General features: G+C 48.9%; 1 protein-coding gene across 2 annotated transcripts in view; it reads right to left on the reverse strand.

The window, feature by feature from the left end:
* The window catches only part of TCP11L1 (t-complex 11 like 1), a 343,218-nt gene that overhangs the window by 22,622 nt on the left and 299,420 nt on the right, over positions 1 to 21,176 (reverse strand). For both annotated transcript variants that reach the window (XM_085648244.1, XM_085648245.1), the window contains exon 8: positions 13,724 to 13,905. In XM_085648244.1, the coding sequence (XP_085504370.1) occupies positions 13,724 to 13,905 (182 nt within the window). The remainder of the gene's footprint in view (positions 1 to 13,723; positions 13,906 to 21,176) is intronic.

Below are 21,176 nucleotides of genomic sequence, written 5' to 3' on the forward strand. Positions count from 1 at the left end.
CTCGAACCAGTATAAGTGCAGACATGCTTCTTGAAGAGGGTGTAGGGCCAAATGGCCGCCGGATATACCGATGGGTGTAAGGTCCAATGCTGCAGTTGGCAATACTCCAGCCGTGAGGCATCTGTGAGTGGACACTCCCCGTAAATAAGTCACAGAGAGTCAGACATTCCCCATAACTCCAGAGGCGGAATGAAAGAGGAGAGAGCACGGGGGAGGAAGTCAGAGTTACGTGCGATCGGTGTGTTTGGGAAGAAGAAGGTAGCCAGAACATTTTTAGGAGCCACTATGTGCCAAATATCGAGTACCGTCCGAGTGGCAATGTACGCACAACACGGACAGGTGTGTTTGGGCAGCCATGTCAGATCCCACAGTGGCCAACACATTATTGTTCGGACCATGTGGAACGAGTGCTTCCTACTCACTCGGACCACCCACTCGAAGATATACCGCAAGTGGGCAGCCCAGTAATACTCAAGAAGATTGGGGGCACACCAGGCCTCCCATATACTGCGGGAACAGTATTGGCTATCCAGGGCACTTTCAGTCGAGATAAAGCTTTGGATGTAGCATTGTAGGCGCAGGATGTCTTCCTGCAAAACTGGCTTAGACAGAGTCTGAAAAAGATATAGGACCAGCAGAAGTACATTCATTTTCACAACATCCATGCATCCCATCCAGGAAATGTGTGGGGTTCTCATCTCTGAAAATCGACCAAGATGGAGTGGCGTAGGTGGGGCCAGTTAGCCTGAGACCAAGAGGAGAGTGTAGTGGTAATATTGAGACCCAATAATTTAATGGCAGCCTGGGACTACTGAAATGGTGCTAGACGTTGCAGGGCTGAGAGGTCCTGACCAGGGATGTTCAAGGTGAGCACTGAGGATTTGGTCATATTGATCTGAAAGCCCGATACTACCTCATAGGCCTGGAGGCAAGTCACAACTCCTGGGAGAGAGATCTAAGGCTGAGAGAGAATGGGGGGTAGATAGTCTGCAAAGAGGCTAATCTTGTAGGGTTGGCCCCCAAAGGAGATACCTCTGACAGCGTCTGTGTTGCAAATTGTAATGGTGAGAGGCTCGACTGCCAGGGCAAACAATAAGTGCGATAGAGGGCACCCCGGTCACATAGCATGCAGGATGGTAACTGGTTTCGTGAGCTGCCCATTGACCTGCACCTTCGCCACCGGCGCTACGTACTAGGCCATTATCTTGGAGAGCAAACCCGGTCCCAGCCCAATCTTTATCGGCACGGAGGAAGGACCAATTTACCCTATCAAGGGCCTTCTTTGTGTCCAATGAGAGGAGGCATGCGGGTATGTTATGAAAGTGCAACTTTTCCACTAGGTGAGCTATGCAGCGAATGTTGTCTGCACCTTGTCTGTGGCATATAAAGCTGACTAGATCCGGGTCGATGAGGCCCGGAAGGTAGGGTTCCACCCTCAGAGCCAATATTTTAGTAAACAGCTTTCCCTCTGTGTTGAGCAGGGCTTTAGGACGGTAAGAGGAGCACAAAGTTGGGTCTTTGCCTGCCTTGTATATGAGAGAGATATTGGCCTAAGCCATAGTAGGCGTAAGCCCTGTTTCATGTGAAAAGGAGATGAGTAGCTTCACTAAGTGATTGTGCAGATCAGTTAGAAAGAGCTGATAAAAGGAAGCTGGGAGTCCATCGGCCTGGGGGTTTTACCCAGGGGAAAGGCCCTGACCGCCGCCTGAAGCTCCTCAAGAGTAATCGGCTCATCAAGGAGATCCCCACAATGTGAAAGCAAAGGCTCTCAGTTGAAGGCATCAAGGTAAGCTCCGATTATCCCCGGAGGTGGCACTTGAGAATATAAAATTTCATAGCAATCGTGGAAAGTCTGGACTTGGTCTCGTTCTGATGTCGCCCGAGTTCTGTCGTCTGACTGCAGTTTGGAAATATGGGTTTAGCACGCGCTTCCTGGAGCCTGCGAGCCAAGAGTATGCCCACCTTGTCACCCTCCTCGTAGTCGCACTGTTTCAATACCAAGAGTGCACGCTCAGCCCTTCCGGTCTGATGTGGGTGAAGTTGGCCCTGCAGCATTGCAATCTGCCACTTAGTGCCGCGTGAGCGTTTAGCTTTGTCTAGTTGCTCCAACTGTTTAATTTCCGCTGTGAGGTTGGATTCAACTTGCCTAGACTCCCGCCCTCGGTAAATTGCAATGGATGTGCCTCGGATGGTGGCTTTAAAGTCATCCCAGAGAGTATGCAGTGAGATTTCAGGGAGGACGTTAAGGGAGAAGTATTCAGAAATGCTTTTTCGTATTCCTGCCACATCTACTGGGTCCTGTAAGAGGTGTGGGCGCAAGCGTCCGGGCAGCAGGGTCCTTGTGGAGTCGCTACTACCCTCCCATGTTTGCTCTAAGTGTGCATGGTGAGAGACAGAGATGTCCGACCGCTCTATGGTGTCTACGCGGCGAAGGAGAGAGTGCGAAACGAGAGTGTAGTCGGAGCGGGAGTAGGAGGTGTGTACGTGTGAGTAAAAGAAGTAGTCCCATGTGTTGGGTTGTTTGTAGCGCCATGCGTCGACTAAGCCCAAATTTTCAATATCACACTTGAGATGCGACGACATAGCCCACGTATGCTGGAATGTGGCTCCGCTGTAGTGAAGGATGGGGTCCCACACCAGATTAAAATCCGCACAAATAACAATGTCACCTTCAACACCCTATAGTTGTTCTCACAAAATCTGCATGAGGAAAGTGTCCTGTGGGGTATTTGGTGCATAAATATTGAGCAATGTGAGCTTCTGCTGACCCCGAAGGAGAGGAAGAGTGAGGTAGAGTACCTGCCCGTACCGGACCACCCTGGTGACTGAGGTGTAGAAGCCTGCCTTACAAAGGATGCCCACCCCGAGTGTCTTTGTATTCTTGCACGCCCAATTGCGCCTGGGGTATCATGGGTGTGCCTTGTGGTTGCAATCAGCCCTCAGCAGATGGGTCTCCTGCCGGAGGATGACATCAGGGTAGTGTTGCAGTATGTATCACCATATTTGCTTGCGTTTGTTTGGGGGAGTTTAGGCCCCTCAAATTCAGAGATATCAATGTAATGCCTCCAGCCATCTACATGATTGCAAGTGGTGCGTGTAGCGTGCACTACAGCAGGAAGTTGTGTAGCTCTAAAGGGCGTGCTGCAGCTATAAGTAAGGGTAAGCCGTCGCCACCCAACTCGCCCCCAGAGGATAGCCGCTTAAAGAGAACCCATACTAAGCCCCTAGCATTGGGAATCCATTGGAAATGGCAGCGCGGGGGGAGCAATATTGCGTTAACTAACTGCTCCTGCCACTCCTGATGTTGGACAGGACCCTCGCCTATCATGGCAGAGCCCCCAGGCAATATGAGTGGACCTGAAAAGAAAGATAAAATACAACCAATAGAAAGAACGGACCAACAAGGCCCAATAGTGACTTCCACACATCGTTGAAGCTGGCAAAGAGTGTTCTGGACCCGCTACAGGAGTCACCCTCCTAAGGAAAAGGTTTTTGGGGGATGGACATCAGAGGAGGAGCAGAGTTCCTTGCAGAGCGTGAGTAGAAAGTATCTCCTGGGCTCTGTGGCCCAACGCTGACAGTAGTATGCAAGTGAGTTCACGGGACAGCATCAGTATAGGCATGGCGGGCAATACAAAAAAGGAGTGGAGTGTTTGTGTTCAGAGGGAACCTGTAGTAGAGCGTGTCTGAGAGGTTCCACCCCTCCCACCCCCTCAGGCTGCAGAGGGGATGGATAATATCCCATTTGGATTCCTGCCTCTGCCTGTCGTTTGTCGGGGTGTTGCAGTTTGACTGTGGTCCAAACCGCTCTGGGATCTTTTCCGGGTGGGTCTTGAGCTGGAGGGTCATCACGGTAGCGAGTTTCATCAGTAAGTCCCAGCAGGTGCTTCGCCTCCCTGAGTGACGTTAAAGAGCGGCATCGGCCCTCTGACGTGAACAATAGGGCGAAGGAGTGGCCCCACTGGTAGCAAAACCCCAGGTAGCGGAGTATGCCGGTGACCAGTTTAAATTCTTGCCACTTCCACAGTGTAATAGGAGACAGATCTTGATACAGTTGTACGGTGTGGTCCCGGAACACCAGTTCAGCTTTGCCCCATGCAGCCTGCAAGATCGCTTCTTTCTCGGTAAGGAGGTGTACCCTAGTCAAGATATCCTGCACCACGTCTGAGTCCAGAGGCTGTGGCTACGCGGTGCATCCTGTCAAGAGTCGGCAGGGAAGCGTCCTCATCTCCTCGGATCTCCTGGAGGAGGTCTGCCGTAAAGCACATGTCATTGCCCTCCACGTCCCTAGGAACCCCCGGATGTGAATATTGTTATGGCGGCTTCTTATTTTCCAAGTCCTCCTACTTGGATTGTATATCCATGTTTTGCTCTTTCAGAGCTAATACTTGCTGCCACAGCATCTCATGGTCTTCTGACCATGCGTCCACGGTACGTTCAAGATCGTCCATTCGCTCACCTATGTCGGAGACATCTTTCGCATGTCCTGGAGGCAGGATTTAAACTCATACTTGAGGGAGCTAATGTCCAAGTGAATCTCTTACAGGAAGCAATCCATGTAACCTTGCGTGACAGGGGCCGAGGACGGGGCACCTGTCTCTGGGGTCAGAGAGGGATGTGGCGATTCTGATTCAGCAGGCGCAGCCTTGGTCCAAAGAGAAATCAACCGGTTGTCTTTCGCAGCTTTGGAGGATGGCATATCAGCACATTATTTACTAGGCCCAAATCAATATGGGGTTATGGGACACACTTCAATAGATGTAATGTAGCAGAGCCGGTAGGTAGGAGCAGGTAGAGGATTACCATTGTGATAGGGATGTATCTGGCTGGAGTGGAGAAGAGTTGTCTTTCGGGTCCAAGGGAGAGTTGGTCTGCACCTTTCAGGCCCCCCAGGTGTCAGGAGGCCTCACCGACCACACCATCTCCACCCCCCCCCCCCCCCCCCCAAACCAGGCAGTGCAGGGTAATCTGTTGATATTGGTGCAATCCAACCCACAGAGGCCAGGGGGCAGTTACAGGAGGAGCAGGGGCTTGCACATGGGCAGCCGATGAAGATAGTCTCACAAACAGCTCAGGGGGACCCCACGTAGAGTGTCAGAGAAGCCCTCAGGAGTCCAGGCCACTGCTGTGTGAGGAGGCACCCTCCCAGGCTAGCCACACAGCTCACGCCCAGGACACACCAAGGAGGTCAGAGCCTACTCCTCTCAGAGGGATAGCTCAACCACCAGATATGTGGGAGACTTAGCAAGCGAAGATGACCGGGATCCTGAAGAGTTGTAGACAGAGGGAAGACAGCAACTGAGACAGAGGCATGAGTGTGTCTGGCCATTTCCATGATATTTCATTACATGTGCATAACAAACAGAGGAGGAGCTTAAGTAAAATAGCAGGGGTGTGTGGCCAGGAGCATCAAGATGGCGGTCACACCTTAGGAGTGCTCTGGACCCCTCCGTCATCTGCTCCTAATCTGCCACCATACGGGAATTCTTAGATATGAACTCTGACTGCCTGACTGCCCGGGTTACGGAGCCCCTTTCGGCAGCGGTGTTGGAACCATTTGGGCGCCGCGGCCAGTTCTTGCTTCAAGAGCCCTGCCTCGTGACAATCCTAAGATGGTGGCCCCATGGCAATGAGCTCCTGATCCGGCTGAGGCCTGGGCTCCGGAGCTGCGTGCAGTGTCGTGCCAGAGGTGGGTCCCTGGAGAGCTGTGGGCGCCATTCTCGCTGGACCTGTGGTGCTGCTCCCCCCCCCAGAACCGGTCTATGCCTGACAGACTTGAGACGCTGGGGGCGGCCTAAGGAGGCCCTGCACGCCGCGCACAGGAGGCGGTTCCTGTGGTGCTGCTGACCTGGGACGCGCGATCGGCCATTGGTTAGATGGCAGCGCGGTGTGGTGCTTCAGTCCCGGCTCCCCCGCTGGTGCTCTGCCTGAGTGGTGCTTGCCTCAGTCCTGCCTAGGGGCCGGTCTTAAGCCCTGGATCTGGCGGTGGCTGCCCTGGGAGTTGGGCTCGTGCACCGCCTGAGTGCAGTGCAGCCTGTGATGTCCTCGGCTGTTGGCTGGACAGCGGCCGGGGGATGGTGAGCCTTCCCCTCCCCTTGACATCCTGCTGCACATCGGAGAGGGTCCCTGGGGCGCTGTTACCTTCAGGCGAGCGATCGGCTGTTGATTGGGCGGCAGCGCGTAGAGATGCTTCTGCCCTGGCGCCATCGTGTGTCTTGGTCTTGTGGAATTCGCTTGGGCTCCTGGCTGGCTATTAGATCCGGGCCCTGAGTCAGGACCCCCTGTCCCGGGGCCGAGCAGTGCACTAGATGGGTGCTCCTGAGCTCGCTGTTCCCTCGGCTGTCGGTCGAACAGCGGCGAGGGGGATGTGAGGCCCTTTTCCCCCCGGCAGAATCCTCCGAGCACTGGCCTAGACGTGGGCTCCTCTCCCGGCAGCGAGGCCCTCTGGAAGGCTACTGTACTGCAGCACATAGCGGACTGTGGAGATGAGTGGAGTAGCCCATAAATTCTGCTCTACTGCCGTGCTTGACCGGCCCTAGCAGTGCAGGGTTTCTTGTGCCCGCCGGATGGGTACAGTGGACCGGGCCCGCTAGATAACTTCATCCCACGTGCTCCCCCTCCCTGGCGCACCGGTGAAGTGCGGGGGGAACCTCGACGACTAATTCGAACAGTAGTACCGTACTTTGAGGCTGCCTCCCATTTTATGGGTCGCTGTGGATCTGGTGACCGGGAGTGGCCAGGGCTGCTTTGGAAGACGTTTCGGCCACTGCATCGGGTGGTGCTGGTGAACAGTTCTGTTGATCTTTCTGCTCCCCGCCCAACGACTGGCCCTTTCCATACACGCCCAGGGTTGGGCTCCACTCCCTCACCTGAGCCATCCCTATAGACTTGGTTCTGAAGTCGATCCCGTACTACCTTTGGGACTCCGCACGTCCGAATTTCGAGAGGAGATGCGGATGACCCTGCCGGGGGGAGGGGGGGGGGGGGGCGAGGGGTGGTGGAGTAGTATCCGTTGACCGACCAGTGGAGTGACAGGAAGCGGTCCGGCCTTTCTCCCCTCCTCCTCCATTTTTCCTCCCTCCTCATTGACTGCCAGCGACACGTTTGGACCCCCGACCTTGCTGGGCGACAGCCAAGGGTCGAGACAAGCCAACCAAAACCCCTGTCACCCAGACTAAAATAGACCGATTCCCTACCACGGATTCTTGGGTGACTGGAGGGACCACGGATAAAGATGCCCCACCTGCTGCGGACTTGTCCACCATCCTTCAGGCTATCCATGACTCGCAATCTTCAATGGAGGGCAAGATTGCCGAAGTCCGGGTCGATGTGTCCCTTATCCGGCAAGATCTTCGAAGCGCCACGGCCCGGATTAAAGAAGCCGAATCCCGCAATTCAACCGTGGAGGATGAGGTCCAGCAGCTTAAAGGCCAAGTCACTCATCTCCAGTTCTCACACCCAGGAGCTTCATCGGCGGGCAGAGGATGCCGAAAACAGGTCCCGTCGCAACAACCTTTGTGGGATTTTGGAGGGTGCGGAGCAGGGCCAGGCGGCAGACTTTGTGGAGCAGTGGTTGCTCTCATGGATCCCCGAGGGCTACCTCTCCCCATGGTTCGCGATCGAACGGGCACACCGCTCACTAGCTCCTAAGCTAGTGGGCACCTTCCAGACCGATCATAATATGGATCCTCAATTTTAAAGACCGGTACTCTGTTCTGGCCGAAGCCCGCAAGCAGCACAACCTCAAATATGAAAATCAAACGATCATGATCTTCCCCGACTACACTTGTGAGGTCCGGGGTCAGCGCCGCTCGTTTGGCGAAGTCAAGCAAAAGCTGCATGCTCTCAACGTACAATACAGGCTCCTCTTCCCGGCCTGCCTGCGAGTTGCATGAACATGGGCCACAGAGGAACGCCACCTACAGACCGGCAACGGGAATCCATCACACATGAGCACTGGTCCCCCGGCCGCAACACAGCCGCTCACGCAGGCGACGAGGTCAGAGGCGGGCCTGCTCAGATTCACCACTGGGCCCCTCTCACCAGCCGACACCTGGAACGCTCCCCGGGGGGGCCCTTAGTCATGTGGCGATCTGGCTCCTCTGGCCCCTCAGACCCTGGGGGTGCCTCACCTCGGCCATCACTGCTGGACCTGCCTGATACAGATCTCTCTCATAGCCCGACGCTTCTCATGGGCCCCGCATGAACCCACCTTTAACTTCTGGTTGCATCTGGCTCTGCGACTAGGGACTGCGCATCAGGTCATCACTACTTCAATTTCCCGATGGACACAGCAATGCACATCCTAATATGAGGAGGGGTCCTCCACGATTCCCCATTCCCAAGCGTTCTAGTTTGGTTCTCTCTTAGTTCTTCACTGTTAGAGCAACAGATGCTTCCGTTCCTGAAGTATAGGGTGTGGGTTGGGTTGGGGAGGGGGGACTGTTGTCCAGAGTTGTATTGTTTGTTTCCTTTGTTTATTGCACCAGTACTTCTTCTCAGCTGCGAAGTGAACACGCAGAGACCGACGCTGTAGATTTGTGCCCGCACGAATACACCACCTCGCTCCGCACCCATTGCCCAAGCTGGGTGTCCAACCCTCCATCCAGTCTCCCCATGTCTGACAGCTATACCGGGATGGCATCGCTCCACATCATGTCCTGCAATGTTAACGGCCTCTTAGATAAGGTCAAGCGCACTGCGGTCCAGCGATATGCCCAGGGACATACTGTGGACATACTGATGCTTCAGGAGACCCACCTGGTAGGCAATCACTGCCCCTTCCTGGAGCTATGGTTATGGTGGGATCTGGCACTCTGGCTTTACCCGAGGTTCATGAGGGGTGGCTGTCCTGATACGCCGCGTGTAAAGTAATACATGACCCTGGGGGCTGCTTCTTTATCTTGGAAGGGAACATTGGGGACTGGTCCCTGAACCGAATCGCTGAATACTCACTCCCCCGCCCCCCTCTCTGCTGTCCTCCACACTTCAGCATCTCGCCACGCTAGTAGCTGGCCTGTCCTCGGGAACGACTGTCGTTGGGAGGGACTTCAACACGGTTATGGACCCAGGCCTTGACACTGCTGCGGCCCCTTCCGTCTCCTGAGTTGCACAGTCCACTCTCCTATCTAATTAGGCTGCTACTCTTGGCCTCGGATATGCCTGGAGGCTCTGGCACCCGACCAGTCGTATGTACACTGTCGAACAATTCAGGCCATCACCATCAGGGGCTTATCAACCTCCCGGCGTCTCTGCGCCTGATCTGGGGGCTAAACGCCTGGTTCCTCCAGGACAAAGAATTCCGGCAACAGATAGAGGACGAGCTTCGTCATTACTTCTCCACTAACCAGGACTCGGTTTCCTCTCCTGGCACCCTATGGGGGGCCAGTAAGCCCACCATCCGTGGCTTTGCCAAAGGCCAACTCGAACTCCAGCGTACGAAGCAGGACTCCCGGCTCACACTTTTGAAGGCCCAGGCTGTCCTGCTTGAAGCCCAGCCTACGGAGGACAGAACTGAGGTCCAGGATCGGAAGCTGACATTTCTGAGGGACGAGATCAAGCAGACCTCCCTGGAGGCCGCTAAGCTGCTGTGGAGGTCCTCTGTAGCACAAGTGTATGGGTGGGGACATAAACATGGAAAGCTCTTGCATCGTTTGGCCACCTACCCTATGGCCAATCGTATCATTCCAGAGGTGATTGACTCACACGGGGAGATCCAGTGGACCCACGTGGCAGTGGCCCGGTGCTTCCTACGCTACTCTCTACTCTGTGCAGCCTCCGATCTCTTAATTCCCGGAACTCCTCCAGCGTGAACAGCTCCCCCTTCCGTGGCTCAGTGAATTCGAGGTAGAGGAACTAGATCTTCTAATCACCCCAGATGAAATTAACAACGCCATTTCACGCATGGCCGCGGGTAAGACACCGGGGCAAGACGGACTCCCGCAGGAGTTCTATGCATCCTATTGAGACACGCTGGTTCCCCACCTATTAGAGGTGTATCATGAAGTGGCTGACTACGGCACTTTCCGTCCTGGGATGGACGTAGCCACCATTGTAGTGATTCCTAAGTCTCAGGCTCCCTAGACTCACTGCTCTGATTACCGCCCGATCTCCCTCATTAATTCGGAGCTCTAAATATTCGTCTCGGTCCTAGCTAACCGCATACGTCCATATCTTGATAAGCTGGTCCACCCAGACCAGTGTGGATTCATGCCTTCCTGGGGAACCAGGCACTGCCTTAGACATCTCCACCTCGCTCTTGCGAATCGGTAACAATTGACCCCCTATCTATCTCTGCTTCTCGTAGACTTGGAGAAAGCATTCCATTTGGTGGACTGGCGATACCTGGAGGCAGTGTTGACGGAGATGGGTTTTGGGACCCCCTTCCGCATTCTGGTCAGGACACTCTATTGTAAACCACGGGCCCAGGTAATGGTCAATGGCACCCTTTCTCACCCCTTCCCCCTCAGGAGAGGCACGAGTGCCCCCTTTTGCCCCTCCTTTTCGCGCTAGCGATGGAGCCCTTTGCTTCTCTGGTTCGCACTGACCCGCTTCCCACAGGATGCAGATGGCCCGGCTTGGAAGAGGATAAGATTCCCTTTACTCTGACGACGTTCTGATATTCTTGTCCGATCCAGCTCGATCGGGACCTCGGTGCCTCCGGGCCCCACATTTCTTTGAACGAATCTCTTGCCTCCGATTGAACTCGGCCAAATCGGTCCTGGTCCCTCTCCATCTGTCGTGAGAATGCTTTGATTGGCAGTCGTAGATACTCCTTCGGCAGCAGTCATTCAAATACCTGAGGATCTGGGTGGCCCTCCTTCCCAATCTCGCCTGGTCCCTCAATGTAACCCCACTAGTGAAACGGGTTCGTACTGACCTCCTTAAATGGCAAATGCTGCCAATTAACCCTATGGGCAGAATAGCCCTTTTAAAAATGATGGTTCTGCCCAGATTTCTCTATATGCTCCAGAACACGCCCCTCTCCTTCTCACGGTCATGGTCCGAGGAGATGGACGGCTTAGCCACCAAAGTCTTATGGGGAGGTCAGAGGCCAAGGCTGGCCCTCATCCAGTGCCGGATCCCGCTCTTTGACGGCTGTCTGGGAATGACAAACCTATATCTTTATTATTTAGCGACTCAGCTCCTTACCGTGCATGACTGGTTTAATGGCAGCTGGTCGGACCCGGCATACCACTTGGAACTACATAACTTGAGTTTCTCCAACATTCAGGGGATGCTGTATGGGAACGTCATCTCCCACATTCTGCCTGAGGTCACGCGCGGGGTGCTTCTGGCCTGGCGAGCCTCCCTGTGTCAGACCCACTGGTCGGGTAAGTTAACCCGATATACCCCACTGCGGAACATGGCTCCGGGACGTCGCCACTCTCTCTGGTTTTAGAGCTTTGGACCTCATTGGGATTTCACAACTGGGGGATGTCTGGGGTGGGAATCACATACGTGCCTTTCTGGATCTGCAGACCCGATACTCCTGCCACACCTCCCACTTTTACCGCTAACTGCAGCTGCGCCATGCCCTCCACTCTCACATCTCAGAGGGTACCTCCCTGCCAGAATATAGTCCACCGGAAGCCCAGGTCATGACTGGCAACTTGGGGAAAGGTGGGATTTCCCGCATTTATCGCTCCCTCACAAATAACGTCCCCAATTCCCTATCCCAACTCAGGGGCAAATGGGATGGCTGGCTTGGATCCCTGGATGATGCTGATTGGAGAGATGCATTGATGGCTTCTAAAACAGTCACAGCCTCAGCACGGCTCCGACTAGTTCAAATATACTATCTGCACACTGCCTACCTCACGCCACTGCGTCTTCATCGCGGGCTCCGACCTGATGCATCCTGTCCCCGCTGCGGATACCCCAGGCCGATTTTTATCACATGGTATGGCTTTGTCCCACAATCACGCTCTATTGGGAGTCAATAACGGGGGAGCTCACTGAGGTCCTGGGTTGGGAGGTTCCCCTTAGCCCAATGAACGTACTCCTGGGCATTACCGAAGGGCTGGATGGTTCCAGAGCCGAGAAACTTTTTTTAAACACGGCTCTGATGGTGGCCAAAAGAGACATTGCGGCCAACTGGCTGAATTTGATTGCACCCACCATGACACATTGGCGCAGGGGGGGGGATTTGTGTGCTGCGCAGGAGTGGCCCATGTACGCGGCCAGAGTCTGCCCGAAGAAGTGTCGTAGAATGTGGGGCCAATGGGTCGGGTTACTTTCTGCTCGTATGTCGGACTTTGTATGCTGGGGTACTATTCTCCTGTCTTCGTTTTGCAATGACAAATGTACTAAGGGCTGGTATTGTTTTTCCTTTGCGGTTTTTCATAAAGTCAATAAAATTGATTATCAAAAGTAAAACGGCAGTTCACTTGCTGGACTGTGAAAGGAAATACCAGAAAGATGTATATAGTCATCTGCTTCCTGGCATGTTTGCTGAGTAGCAACTATTGCCTGTCAAAGATACTTACTCATGGAATAAATGAGAGATTTCTAGCTGCCAAAACATCCTTTCCACCTGCTCACAATTCAGTAGATTACAACACAACCAGTAAATTGTTTAAGGTGTTCACCAATCAAATCTTACATGTACCAAACCAAAATAATTACATCATCTTCGGCTCATAAGGAAAATTGTCCTCTCTTCCTACACAAAGGATTTTATCTTTATCATCCTCCATCAATAAGTAACGTGTTACCTTTGGTCTACTTTCCTTCTACTAATCCTGAGGAAGATAATTTCGCTTAGCCCATATACATAATGTAACTTCTAATACCCACAGCCTGCACCATGAGAAAGACTTTCCAGAAACATGCAGATCACTATAAAATCCAAATAACATAATACCATTATATTTGCACAATCCTATTACCAGAAGAGTATTAATGTTGGTTTGAGTCAAAGTTATTTCTTCTGTCACAACAGTTATGTAGTCTTGATAGGTCGTGAATTATATGGGAGGTTGTTGTATAATATGATGTAAGGAAATGTACAACATAAGTTACAATGTGTTATGAAGCAATGCTATCTAAAAAAGAATAGTTGCAAAAACACAGTTATGTAGCCTGAGTCTTGGGTATAATGTAGACTAGTGTAATCTGAAAAGATGCTTAAAGCAATTCGAGAACATGTTCTATATATTTGCTTTATCAGGCATTGTAAAGCATGTAACTCTAGAACCAAATTTCGCATTTTAGCACGTTTCGAAAGGCCAGTCATTTTCCATACTTCAGCAGAGTTCACATAATGTTTTCCTTGTAGGAATCTCTACTTGGAGTATACTATGATAGTATTGGACACCCAATAGAGCCCTACTGCACTGCATTGTTGCAGGTACTAGGAGGGCTAAAAAGCATTAACATACTAGCTGGAAGGTGCTGCACCCTGCACCATCTGAGGTGTTTATCTCCTACCCGAGGTCTCCAGAAATGACAAGACATTACAGAAGTAATTAGACTGTGTGGGATGATTAGATGAAGATTGTATTTAATGGTCAAATGTTGACTGTGGAAGAGTCACATGTTATGGACTTTAGGTATAGTGGCAAAGGCCACTTCTGAAACTAGGTTGTTTATAGAGTATTTAAGCACATGTTACACAACTAAAAACCCCAAAATCTTTTTTCAAGTAATTGGTATGATTTGAAATTATTACAGTGTAAAAGGAACTTCACCTCCACAATTAATAATGCTATATATTACTTACGAAAGATGCATTCCTGTAAGGAGAACTTTGATTACAGTCTTCAGTTTTTCCATAAATCCTGGTAAGTTAGAAAGTGCTGGACCTGTTGAGTTGTATGTAACTAAAAGAATGGTACCCATAGTGGTTAGCTGATCCAGCTCGTGCTGCATTTCCTCAAAACGTGTTTGGTCCAGTAATAAAGTCTACAAAGAAACATAACTATTTTTTATATACAAACATAAATATAAATCCATTTACAACTCAGCCGTTATTTTTTTTTCTGTCACATTTTGCTGAAATTCTTTAATTTAATTTAAGTAAATTGCCATTATTTGGAAGTTCTAAGATGATACAAAAGACAGCAATTCTTCCGCTCGATGCATTCAAAAAGAATATGCTATGTCGGAGTGAAATTGCCTAAACTGTTTGAAACCGATTTTTTGTCTCCTGCTATACCACATAAATGTTGCATACATAAAAAGGCAGATTGACAGATTACCCATGGCACTGTTGTCATTTTGGATGACGGAAAGAAAGAGAGGGGAGTATAGACATTTAGGGGGCTGGTTACAAAGTGCATTTTGTAGTATGTGAAAAAATACTACTCAAACACTACAAAATGCTATTTACAAACCTACTTGCAGAGGCCTTCACCACTCGTATTTTGTCTATCTGGAGATACCCACCAACGGGGAGAAGCTCTCTGCACAGGTAAATATACAACTTAGTTGTAAATGTGGGAGGAAACAGGGAGGAGAAAGGAAAATAAGGAATGATTACTCAAAAATGGGAGGGATATAAGGAAATTTAAGGATGAGTTTATGGAGGAACATGCTAATTCAAATGAACAAAAGAGTAACTCCATTGATAGTCACAAACTCCAATTCTAAAGTGACTACAGCCTCAAAGGACACAAAACAAACATAAATGTACTCCAGCCCAGCCTTAGAATAAGACTATCACCACTCAAAGCCACTCAGTGGTACTGCAATACACTCCTGTTAAGAATTCTGTAGACAGGGACTTTTAAAAAAACCCATAGGAATTTGTTTTACAAAATTTAATTATTTTGACGTTTAAAGTTTTATACATATACACCACCAGTTTGACTAAGTCTTGCAAATGGCAAAATGTGTCACGGTGTTATGGTGAAATAAAATGTATTATCATGGAGTGCCAGCGTTTGTCTTGCTCACTGGGTTAGATTCAGCGACACACCTAAACATATGCATGTATATATATATTTGTATTCTTATGTTAATTAATAATTGCATATTTTATGCTGAAAATTAATAGGGGGGCAGTGGCAACGCATGATTTCTGACATGACGCGCTCCTAGGCGGCTTCTCACCTACATCTGATTATCCTGCAGAATCCTGCCTTGGTTAGGACTGCCATGTCCGCTCGCCTGTGCCGTGCACTTCTACTGCCTCTTTGCACCCCCGATAGTCTGCAGAGAGTAGAGCAGGGATTCTATGGCAGGACCGGAGGCTCAGATTATGCTTCTCATTTCTTTACTACTTAAACAGCAGCCAATGAAAAACTGTAAAAAATACTACATCTCATGAGGCTTTGAACCACGCCTTCTTCAATAACCAATCAAATGTAAATGTAAATGTCAAGGTACTTATAGAGCGCACTGTCACCAGACGGCCACCTTGTGGTGTCGCCTTTGCGGTTTCCTGGCGCTGATACTCATACCGCTGTGGAACCCCTCCTGGCTTTCCCTGTGAAGTGTCCACTCCTGGGCACCCCCAGGGTGAAGCCAGGCATCCTTAGCGCTGTTGGGGCCGGTGTGGAGGCTAAGCAAGCTATTGCCCAGAGTTGCAGCGTGGGGCCCGTGGTTAGAATAGGCACCGAGGCGAGAATAGACAGGTCAGAGGAAATTGAGCCCGAGCCCCGCCGAGGCGGGAATCGAACCCTGGTCCCTGGCCAGAACTCTGCTTCAGGGTCTGCCGCTCTAACCATTGAGCCACACTCCTCCACCAATCAAACATGTCCTGAATATACAAAATAGCGAGGCACCATCTTGTCTGCCTCTTTCTTTGCTGCTCCGCAGTCACGATAAGTAGGTCACTATTTTGCTCATACTTCTGTATATAAATGAGTGATTTATTCATGTATATATTTTGTTTCTTATAATGTGATTTGTTATTCTAATTGGTATTTTGCCTGGTATCTGCTCGGCACTGTCGTGCTGCGTTAGGCGCGCTGGTCCAGGCGACCCTTTCACTTTCAGCCCGTGTTGCTCTGTTCTACAATTAGTTAGTATTCCATCATCAAAAATCTTTATTCAATTCACAGAATCAGCAAAGCATGTTTAAAATACTATAAAACATTATTAAAAGCAGATAGAGTACATTAATCCTCTTATTATTTACAGTTAGCACCAACATAATTTTGTAACGGTACACTATATTTACACAGTTCAAGTCTTCCATTGGTTCTATCATGAAGACTTAATTCCCTATTTACAATTTGACGATGTGTTCCATAAAATGCAAAGTGCAAATTTAGAGAGGCTTCTCTAAAAATACATAATCCAAAAATACTAAAAATGCTTCAATGATATCGAAGAATACATTCTAGCTAAAACTATAATAACATTTATTTCCAAGAGTACACATTTTAAACATCCTAATACCAAGACACTACACCAAGGGTCAACTCCTGTCAAAATGATATATTTAAAATGTAAGCCCTTTCTTTCTCCTTATAAAATTGGTAGCCAGTAAGAATCTGCTGACACCAAACACAATGAGTTTAGAGCGATCAGTTTTTAATATACGCAACATATCAATATATTTTCTAACATTCAAACTCCTGCCCAAAGGTCTTCTCCATTTTCTTCTGGCATTTACGTATGCAGGGCAGAAGAATAAGACATGGGCGATATCCTCCTTGGCTCCTAAATGGCATAAGCTGCACTTACAATCTTTTTCCCCATCTTGTGGCGTTCCCCATTTAGATGTAAAAGCCTTTATCTGAAGTGAACCGTATCTGAATTTCAGATATAATGTCTTTGCCAGTTGGGTTTCGATTTCATCTAAAAACGGCTAAAAACACGGAGTCGTTTTAAACATCGGGAATTGGGTTGTAAGGGTTCCTGATGTACAATTTAAAGTGACTGTGCCAAATAAAATTCCAATGAATGGTCTTAATTTCCCACTTTGAGGCGGGCATCAGCAGGCTCGGGTTTTCCCAGAATCTGCTCTGGCCTAAGTCAAAAGGCCACTTACGGATATGAGCCAGCCAAGGAAAAGTGACATGAATATCAAGTGTCAATATTTCGCTCAATGTTTGTCTGTAAGTTTGTAATTCCTCGGAATTTCAGATTCTGACCCAGTATGACAGAGTCATCCAGATCGCCTTATGTTCGAGTCGTTTTATACCCAGGTCATACATTAAAGTGATCAAAGGGGTATTTTGGGGAAGGGCCATGAACCTTCTTAAGACCTTATTTTACCCCACAATTAAAGGGGAGAGCCCCCCCCCCATAACTCTGAACCATACAAAGCAGCAGTTTGGGCTCTAGACTTATAAACTTCCACGGCTGGAGTGACAGCCTTTGTCATAGTCGCAAATAGTTTCTTTATAACTGGTGCTGAATTTTGCAATAAGATAGATTTTGATTTCTTTATCTGTGGGTTCCATGAGAGTTTTGAGTCAATGGTTACCCGGAGATAAACGAAGTTAGAGACACGCTCTTAGGTCACTCCATTCAGCACTATATTGTTTTTAGGTCTCGCCTACGCAGCGCGCATGCGCTGAATAGGAAGCCTTTAGCCATCGATTCCCTTTATTCCCCAAAAACGTGCACGCGTTCCATTGCCTTCAATTGCAACGTGTGCATGTGTGGTGATTTCCTTGTGGGAGCGAGCAGCAGCGCCATATGGTATCAATTATCGCTCCTTGCCGCTCGCTCCCGCAAGGGAATCGCGCAGGCCTCCTCCTCTCCCCTCTCCCCCTGCTGCCGCGCGCGCTTGTGCTTGTTTTTCTTTCCCATGCTAATGCGTTAATCCACATGTTTGCAATTGGATTCTAATGCCGCCGCCTCCCTGTCTGCCCAGGAGATGAGCGTCTCAGAACGAGCGGCCGAGGGGACTGGTGTGTAAAAGGTGCTTTCATTAGACTGGAGTAATCACTTATCTGATGATGTTTTCAGTGGGAAGCGAGCAGCGGCGACTTTTGCTCGTCTGTTGTGTTTGTGTGCCTTCTGCATGATCTGGGTGGATTTGTGTGGGTTTCCTTTTTTAGTTGCACAATACCAGCATCGTTTCTTTTTAGAAGTCTAGCATAGCACATCCTTCCCTGCCCGAGCAGGGGATTATTCCCAAGGGCCAGATGTTGGCCCCAGGCCCTGTGTATTGAAGCTCTGCCCTTTAACCAGCCAAGCACAACAATGTGAAGCTGGAGCCCTGTCTTTGGTGAGCAGTTGTCTTTTTACTTTCATTGTCTGCCCAAACGCTGCTCTTGCACGATTCCTGTTCAGTACGATCTGTTTTTTTTCCTTCTTTTTTCAAAAGGCTTTTCAATAATCGTGCTCTTGCAAAGTTTGTTTACAACGGAAGAAAGTGTAGTAGTGAGTGCGCAGCAGACGGAAAGCAAGCTCCCGCCTTTCACCAACGGAACTTTGTACTCGGCTTAAATATTTTCTTTACTTTTCTGGCTTAAATATTGTGGCTGTGTTGTCATTGTACAGGGGGACTATAGATTCGACGTAATGTAGAGTCACGCTGCTGGCCTTCTGCCACCATGCGACTGATGTACACAGGGTAGTCTGAGCCAATCATTGAAAGAAGTTAAACCATGCATAGCGATTGGAATAGTTCATTTTTTTTTATTTAAAGCAACCATTCAGTCTTAATTCCCGTCAGAAACCTTAAGGTTCTCTGAATGTAGTTTTATGGGCTCAAATGTGCCTGTGTGGGCATTCTTTTATTAGAAAAGAAACTGCGTCCTATAATAAACATCTGATCGTTTTGTGCTTTTCAGTGCACGTTTTGCTTTTCAGTGCACATTTTCAAATGTAAATCTGTACGTGATGCACATTGAATAACGGTAAGCATTTGTTGAATGGTACTTGAACGGTGTTGAAGATGAATTGACCAATGTATCTCACCAAAGATTATAACACTCAACTACTAACCCAGGAGTGTCCTAGCGCTCGGTGTATGTAATAGAAGAGTGCTGATTTATATGCCGAATATCCAAGACTGTGCGTTATTTGTGTAACATTTCAGGGAACATGTGGTACTGAGTCCAGAGAATAAAACAAATCATTTGCGATAATGCAGCAATTGACAGAGAACTAAGTGGATGGCATTCTTGGTTTACAAGTGGAGTTATCTTGGCACATCATGCAGAGCGAGGAAAAGCCTTGGGTTTGTGCATCTGATTACCCTCCAGGACACTACCGTAGAAGATTACTGTTGATGTGTGCATTTTAAACACATTATAAGAGAGGGTGATCAGTTGTCTACTGTTCATTCTTATTGTACTTTATACTCTTCGATGAACGGAATTCCATGCCTGTGCATCCATCGTTAATCATTTTAAAGGGCAGGAGGGCATGAATGGACTTGCAGTTGGCCTCATAAGTACACATCGGACATGACTGAGGACACGTAAAGGGCATGTTGTGTTTTTAGCACTTATACGATGGTTAAATAGAGCAATGCAAAGCAAATTAATTGACGTAACACATTTGGCCATTAGATACTGGAGTTTGGGCTTCAACCCTATTGCTGGTAATTTCCGTACGCTCAGTAATACTCTGATTGCACGTCTTCATTTAAATTGTGACAAAATGGCAATCCCCTTCTAGAGCTGAATTATCATTAGTGGTTGTCCTTTACAAGTGCTAACAACAAATCGTTACCGTTGATCTCCAACATTTTCGTGCACCACTCTTGGTGGCTCAGTTTCAGATGTCCTGCTTGACAGATAGACGACATGGCTGCACACTCCTGCTCTGTGAGAGTTATTAATTAATATGACCATCCCAGAAGTGCTTCCCTCTAGGTACCATTAATTGTGTCGCTTGTTTTCCTTTGTCACCTCTTTCAGCTCACAAGGACTTGGACTACATACGAATGAAGTTCCCATGCACTAGAGACCTCCTGAGGTTCTATAGCCAGCAGGGTAAGATTTACCCCTCAGCGTCACGTGCCGTCTATAAGCGCGGCCTGTAACGTCACTGGTGCTAAATTAAACCAAATCTAAGGAAGCGCCCGTCTCTAATCTCTTCTCGCGAGCTGCTGTGTGAAGGAATTAAACTTCGGCTCAGGCTGCAAGATGCAAAACCTATATGGGAACGCAGGGGGGCTGGGGTAAACTGATACCTTGTTCCGAGTCCTAGCTCTACGCTGCGGCGTGGCTGCCTCTGATCCTGCTAGAGCCTTGCCGACCTCAGTGGCACTGCATTTAATCATTCGGGAGTGGAGGATTAACGATTCATGTGCCGATGTGGGGCGGGCGGAATTGGTGCATTTGCGTTCTCTTTTATCTACCAATGCCAGCTTTGATATCAGACGAGCCGCATTAGATTTCCACTGTGCGCTTAGCCCATGGTATTGTCGTTTGACAGATGAAATCTTAACCACAGCCCTTAGTCTAAGAACTGTTGAATAATTCAGGTTTCAGTATGGATCTCTCATATATTTTGAATATTGTCACCAAGGTTCAGGCACATTAAAATGTGTCTTCCCCACGATACGTATCATGAACTGCTTCCAAGGACGTCATTGCAGCTTATTTTCTTTGCGTTGTTTTGGGCTTGCTGAAAGGACCTGTACTTCTCTGGTACTAGTGACCTTTTATTTGTACACAGGTCTGCGATATCTGCATTTTCCAGCAATCGGGTGTGCTCGCCCCAAACAGTTCTATAAATGAGAGAGAAAAAAGCCTGGGATCCAATACTTTGGGGATAAAATGGATGGCAGCAGAAAGGGGGTCTCATGGTGTGACGTTCACTAGGAGCGGACAGTCAAAGTATACACTTGCTAAAAAGTCTGCCTCAAAGTAATTGGTAACCAGGACAAATGTGATTATAAATCTGTTTTGGTTTACCTAATGAATTACAGACAGGATAAGTTTTAAAATATCTTAGACGTGAAAGGCATCTGCTGATGTAATCTTTGTGGGCCCGGGTTGCTAGAGATGTGTGAAGTCTATTTACGTGTTGGACTCATCGTAAAATATCACATATGGTTAATATGCCTGCTGCAAAGAACGGCTTATAGCAGCATGCAGGTCAAACACACCTATATATTTTATGTAGGTAGCTCTGTGGCTTATTGGTTTTGTTGCATAGATCCGTGCATCTAGATCACAATTTAAATGTATTTGTAGTATATCTTAGTGAGCTTAATTGGTTGTGAACTGGCACTAAAGAACTGCATGCAAGCTGCATGGCATAAGTTTAAAACCTTACCGGTTTTTATTCTCACGCTTTTTAGCTTTTGTGGAATT

This window comes from Triturus cristatus, chromosome 3_2 (assembly GCF_964204655.1).
Source record: "Triturus cristatus chromosome 3_2, aTriCri1.1, whole genome shotgun sequence".
In the NCBI taxonomy this organism is placed as follows: domain Eukaryota; kingdom Metazoa; phylum Chordata; class Amphibia; order Caudata; family Salamandridae; genus Triturus; species Triturus cristatus.